The following is a 6,717-nucleotide window of genomic DNA, read 5'->3' on the forward strand; positions in this document are numbered from 1 at the left end:
GGCTGGATGTCTCCCGTCATCCACTGCAAGGACATGTATGTGACAGTGGCATGGATCGCTCCTAGGTGGATCCTCCCACCCTCTTGTCCAGGGTGCCTCGGTCATCAGGAGAGGTGTCCCTTTATGGGCCCATCCCACACAGTTTGTCCTGTGGCAGCTTCTTGTTCTCTATTTACAGCAGTTGGTTTTTCCTTTCACTTAGAGATCGTGTCTGTCCAGACCTTCGCCTTCTCTCTCCTGTTCCATTTCCCACTTTTTTTCTTCCTCCTTCCTTTAAGCTCAGTCCTATTTAGTACTTCAGAAAGGAATAAACCAGCCATACAACAGACCTACTTTGGCCCTCGGAGTCTTGTTCTTGTTCATTACGAGTACAAGAGTAGGAGAAAGTGGCAGTGGACGGTACATGAGAACAACCGATTCATCTCCTAGCTGTGACTGGGTCGCAGCGCTATGCCTCACTCCCCGGGGAGTCCAGAGGCCTCTCTCTGAAGGTGAACTACACGATATATGCCTATCCACTACAATTCTTTGCTATTTATTTGTGTTGCATAAACACTTGGTTCATTTCCACACTGTCCAAGCACCCATGTGGCACCAGATTCTGTGTACCTTCTTCAGTATGTTGCCTGTTTGCTTTTCTCTCCTTTAAAGTTGCAAGCAGACTTAGAATTCATCTAGCCTGAAGTCCTTCATAGGCAGGTGCAGGAATGAGACCCTGGAAGGTAAAGCAATGAGTCAGGGCCTCAGGGTCAGTGAGGAGGTGGCCTCACCATATGGCCAGAGCTCTGCCCAGAGGCCTCTGGACTTTGATGACTCATAGTAACCAGAGCCCAGTCCTTGAGTGTTTGCTACGCATTGGTGCTCTGCAGAGTGCTTTCATGCCTTCCCTCATTCAGGTCTTAGAGCAGCCCTCAGAGCAGGTGTCATTGCTACTGCCTCTTTTTACAGATGAAGAAATTAAGGCTGAGAGTAGCCAGGATGTTTGTGCAAAGTCAGACACATAGTAAGCAGCAGAACTGACATCCCCTCTGGTTCTGTGGGAGCCCGAAGGCTGTGCCCTCTCCTGCTTTGTGGAATATACAACAACATATAAGAATTTGAGGCAAGCTGCTGTTCCACAATTTAAACAAAAGAATGAAAGGTAAAATACAAAAAAGAAAGAAAGAATCCAGTCTTTTTTTTTTTTACTTTACCTTTTATTCTTTTTTTAAAAAAAATGTAGTAAAAAGTGTACAATGTAAAATTTACCATGTTAACCATTTTAAGTGCACAGTTCAGTGACATTAAGTATACTCACACACTGTGTGCAACCGTCACCACCATCCATCTCTGGAAATTTGTTCAGTATCCCAGTATGAAACTCTGTCCCATTAAACAACTCCCCAACCCCACCCTGCCCCTCTGCCTGCCCTTGATAACTACCACTCTACTTCCTATCTCTATGAATTTTACTACCTTATATAAGTAGAATTAGACAGTATTTGTCCTTCTGTGACTGGCTTATTTGGCTTAGTATAATGTCTTCAAGGTTCATCCATGTTGTAGCATGTGTCAGAATTTTCTTCCTTTTTAATGCTGAATAATGTCCCGTTGTACATATATAGCACACTTTGTGTATTCATTCATTAGTTGATAGATACTCGGTTGCTTCCACCTTGTATTAGTTTGCTAGGGCTGCCATAACAAAACACCACAGATTAGGGGGATTAAACAACACATATTAATTTTCTGGCAGCTCTGGAGGCTGGAAGTTCCAGCAGAGTTGGTCTCTCCCAAGGCCTCTCTCCTTTGCTTGCAGACAGCTGTCTTCTCACTGGGTCCTCACATGGCCTTTTGTCTGTGCACCCATCCCTGGTGTCTCTTCCTCTTCTTATATGGACAACAGTCATATTGAATTAGGGCACCACCTTTATGACCTCATTTAACCTTAGTTACATTTATTAAGGCCCTGTCTCCAAATAAAGTCACACTAGAGGTTATGGCTTTAACATATGAATTTTGGGGAGAGACAGTTCCATGCATCACACATCTCTTGGCTATTGTGAGGAAGGATGCTGTGAACATGGGTGTCCACATATCTCTTTCAAGTCCCTGCTTTTGATTCTTTTGGGTGTATTCCCAGCATTGGAATTTCTGGATCATATGGTAATTTAATTTTAATTTTTTGAGGACCCATCATACCGTTTTTCATAGTGGTGGCACCAGTTTATGTTCTCATGGCATTATTTTTTAGTCCTCAGAGTAGCTTTGCTCTTTTTGAGAGGTCGCTCTGACTTCCAAGGTAGGAAGGGTGCCTGATATCGTTCTTGCTGCCCCCAGCTGCATGGTTACTAAATACTAAATTCTTCCAGAAACCTGGTGACCTTGCTGCTTCTTCACCTCCTGCCAGCAACCTTGGGCTCCTGCCTCCACACTCAGCTGCTGGGAAAACATCCCAGGAAGGGGGAGGAAGCCATGAAAACTGGCCGGGCCTCAGGCAGGTGCTTCGCCTGGGCTGTGGGCTCTCAGGCAGCAGGCCCTGAGCATTGAGGAGGTTTGTGCTGGATCCACCCCATCTCTGGGCTAGGAGGGATCCTGGGCCTGCCCTTGCTGCTTTCAGAATGGCTGAGAGACCACAGATTCAAGACATCCCTCAGTGAACAGTTTTTAAAACACTGCTGTAGGTTCCTACTTACTCACATCAAGAGAGTGGATAAGGGGGTGTGAAGGAGTTGGTTTTGTGTGAAAGGAGGGGTTGGGGTGTGAGGAGATGTTGGTGGGTGGTTATGTGAGGTAAAGTGAACAGTTTTTAAAACACTGCTGTAGGTTCCTACTTACTCACATCGAGAGTGGATAAGGGGGTGTGAAGGAGTTTGTTTTGTGTGAAAGGAGGGGTTGGGGTGTGAGGAGATGTTGGTGGGTGGTTATGTGAGGTAAGGTGTGAGGGTGTGTGGGGGAGGGGCGTGTGTGTGTATGCGGGTGTGGAAGCAGGATGTGGGGCTGTTGGTAGGGTGTGGAGGTTTATATGGCGTAGGGGTGGGTATGCATGTGTGTGGAGTAAGCTGTGAGGTTTTGGGGCTAGGTGTGGGAATGTATGAGGCTGGATGTGTGGGGCAGGCAGGGATGGGCGTGTGTGGTAGGTAGAGCGTGTGTGTGTAAGGCGGGAGTTTGTGTGTGTGTACGTGTGGAGTCGGGGGGTGATGGTGTGGGGTTGGGTATGAGGATGTGTGGGCGTTAGGGTGTGTGTATGTGTGCCGAGTAGGGTGCGAGGGTGAGGGGTAAGTGGTGGGGCTCTGGAGTAGGATGGAAGGATGTGTGGGGGATAGGCTATGTGGAGGGCAGGGTGGGAAGAGGTGTGTGTGTGTGTCGGAGGATCATAGTAGGGAAAGGACCCTTGGCTCTGCTCCCAGTGGCTGCCCCTGCTGGAGCCGGGTGGGTGGGACAGCGGCTGAGACCTGCAGAAATCTCCCATTGTGGGGGGAGCGGTGCGCTGGGGACTCCGACGTGACTCACCTTCACCTGGTCAGGGGAATTAATTTGCTGGTATCTGCATCACAGCAGGATATGTGCGTCAGTCTGTATGACTTTGTTCTTATTAAGAGCCATGGGAGAAATTTTAAATGAGAAATGAAGGGAGTGGGTGGGAGGTTGTGCTGGGGGCTATGAAAGATAAATTGCTTCTCTTTTGGTGTCTGGCTAAGTGACCAAGGTCATCTACCTCCACCCTGTTCTTGATAAAAGGCAGCTGCAGCTATCCCATGTGAGAGAAGTAACTTCAGAAGACACCAGTGCACACGCACACCTCCCCCACACACACATGCACACATACACACCCCATACAGATGTAGCTAAAGGAGCCTGGAAGCTCCTCCCAGATGCCAGGCGGCCTCTGCAGCAGTAACTCTTTGTGCACTGCGGTTTGCTGCAGTCTTTGCATTGGAGGAATGATGGCTTTTGTGAATGGTAGCCTGGGAGGGGCCTAATGTCCTCCCTCCTGATGTCAGCACAATGAATGAAACACTTGCAAAGTGTAAAGCCTCTGGCACCCAGGAAGCAGATACCTTCTCAGATTGGTTCTTCAGATGCAGCATCTCTTGCTGATGAAATCACCAGTCCTGTGTGTCAGAGATAATCCATATACGTTAGGATTTAAATGAAGCAGAAACTGAGGCTGCAAGTAGAATAATGCATATGTGATTCCGGCACTTTCCCTGAAGCAGCTGTGTTCTCAACCCTCTTCCCTCCAGGCACTGGAGGAAGGTGCATGCGAGAGCTGTACACTCGCCGTTGTGTTAGGCATCTACGTAGCTAGACTGATGTTCTGTTTTTGCTGGCAGAATTCCTTGCTGAAGCTCCAAGCCCTCGAGTCTGATCTGTGCTCTGCATTTTTGACAAACCAGGAAGAAGTTGCTCAGGTGCCTGGAATCAAGGACCCAGTCCCAGCTTCAACCCAGAGTGTGCCTGTCGAGGGGTCGGATTCTGCAGGTAAGGGGCAGGGCTGGGGGTTTCCCAAATTATACTCGCAATATAGTTCAGCCTCTTGCTTGCTCCTGAGTGAAATGGTACCTGGTGCAACACAAAAGCCCAAGAGATGCTTCTGAGTTGCCCAGGGGAGCAGAGAGGAAGCAGGAGGAATTAGCATTTGCTCTAACGTAGACCTCTCTAGCTGCAGCCAAGAGTCAGACTTACATAAATGAGTGTCAGGTGCAAGTACCCATCACAACTTCTAGTCTTTATTTTCCTATTTGGTTTCCCTTGACAGATGAGTGGTGGGCTTATTTTATATCACTGGACCTAGATAATCTGTGCTGTTTTGAAACACATGATGTTTTTTGGGTATTGAGGAATGGTGGAGTTTCAACACTTTTCTGTTAACTGCTTGTAAAATGATCCATCAAGACAGGGAAAGTGGGGGTGAGTACCCCACTGATAGCTTGTTCTGATTCTGTTTGTCTTGTTCTGTTTCTATACACACACACACACACACACACACATTTAGGCATTAATTTCTGTGTCAAAAAGTCTGAAAATGGGGTCTCAATTTTCTGTTAGTTTCTCTGGTTTTAATCCTAGGAATGGTAGACTGGCTAGCAAACAGAAGGCAAATTAATGCTCCCAGGAAGAATTAGAGAGGAAAGAAACACTAATTGATGTGAGTAGAAATGAGAGCAGAGCTTTTGTTTTCTAACAAATGGGTCAGAGGTTTGCAAACTGATTTCTAGATGGATGGTAGAAATAGGCTTAGGTGAGCTTGCTTCAGGAGAGGTCCTTAATCTCCGGGAGTTGAAGGAAGAGATTTACAGACGTAATCTATTTCAGTACTGTCAGCAATAGTACATATAAAACATTACTGTTTAAGACAAACCCATGTGGTCTAAGCAGGCAAATCAGTCATCTCCAATGTTGGGATGTGTATTAATACTAGTGGCTAATAATAGCTACTATTATTATTTAAAGCTTCTATGATCCAGGTGAACAATGGTTCTAAGCATTTTATATGTCTTATGTTAAATCCTTAACCTGGCATGTCAAGTAATACTATTTATTCACAGTAAGGGCATTGAGGCTTACTAGTATAGCATTGCTGGTAAGTGGAAAATGATTTCCCTATGTATGCAGTTGGCTATTTGGCTGTCCTTGTTGCCTGGTGAGCTTTCCTGCTCTGTTGGCCATTGTGTTTGAATGAGATGCAAGTAAAACCGGGCAGAAGCCAAAGTCAAGCCAATTAGGGATTTCAGTCAGATTATTAGACAATGCCCTTTTCCTTCCCCCAGCCCCATATTCTACCCCCTGTAAACAAACAACATACAAAACACCAAAAGAAGTCTCAAGCCAGATACAAATGATCTTTTAATTTATCTGATGTTTTGGATTAGCTATACAAGTATCTGGCAGAATGTTCCAAAAAATATTTGTTGCATGTTAGATATGGATATATTTTTTCTTTCTTTTTTTAATCATGACTTTTATGTGTATGCGTTCTGTTTTCTCCAAAGATCAAGAATAGTGTAGTGATTGCTCACAGAAAGGAACCACGAATACTTTCTGTGTTAAGTGTCAATGGCAGAAATGGGCTGAAGGCTTCTTACAGAGGAGGCTTGTAGGTTGGATGCTGAATTTTCCAAAGTGAAGGTAAATCAGAAGTATCCTAGGGCCCTTCTAAGAAGGTCTGGAAAACTGGACTCTAGAAACAACTAGAAAAGTAGATGTTTTTCAAAGACCTAAGGAGTCTTAGTTTGGCAGGGACATTGCCAAAGTGACAGGCATTTGGAAAACAATTTAAATTATGGGATGGTTTGGTCTCTGCCTCCAAAATGCAGTCTTAGAGGGAGGCCATACATTTTCTAACACATGTGTCACTCAGAAGGAAGAAGTTTATGCTCCTGTTAGATCAGCTTCTCTTATCTCAGGGCCTCTGAATGGATTTCTGGCATGATCTTTGCACACTTTTAAACTGTAGTTTTTGTGTTGGTCCCTGGTGAAAAGGTGACTGTATAAGATTAGCACAGATGGCTATAAGTTCATAAAAGATTATAGTAACTTGGAAACATATTTTTTTTCTTAAAGTTTAGCATCTAGCCCCAAGCCTTACATGTACATGGATATTCAACTAGTAATTGTTGATGTCAATGAGAGTTATAACAAGGGCAAAGTACAACAAATGATATTTTTAGAAATATCTAGGGCCGGCCCGTGGCTCACTCGGTAGAGTGCGGTGCTGATAACACCAAGGCCCCG

General features: G+C 45.3%; 1 protein-coding gene across 1 annotated transcript in view; it reads left to right on the plus strand.

The window, feature by feature from the left end:
* FAM13C (family with sequence similarity 13, member C) overlaps positions 1-6,717 on the plus strand; it is a 49,869-nt gene that overhangs the window by 3,375 nt on the left and 39,777 nt on the right. Inside the window, exon 2 of the mRNA XM_008590124.1 lies at positions 4,317-4,464. Coding sequence (XP_008588346.1) covers positions 4,317-4,464 — 148 coding nt within the window. The remainder of the gene's footprint in view (positions 1-4,316; positions 4,465-6,717) is intronic.

Source organism: Galeopterus variegatus, unplaced genomic scaffold (assembly GCF_000696425.1).
Source record: "Galeopterus variegatus unplaced genomic scaffold, G_variegatus-3.0.2 Scaffold5863, whole genome shotgun sequence".
Classification (NCBI taxonomy): Eukaryota; Metazoa; Chordata; class Mammalia; order Dermoptera; family Cynocephalidae; genus Galeopterus; species Galeopterus variegatus.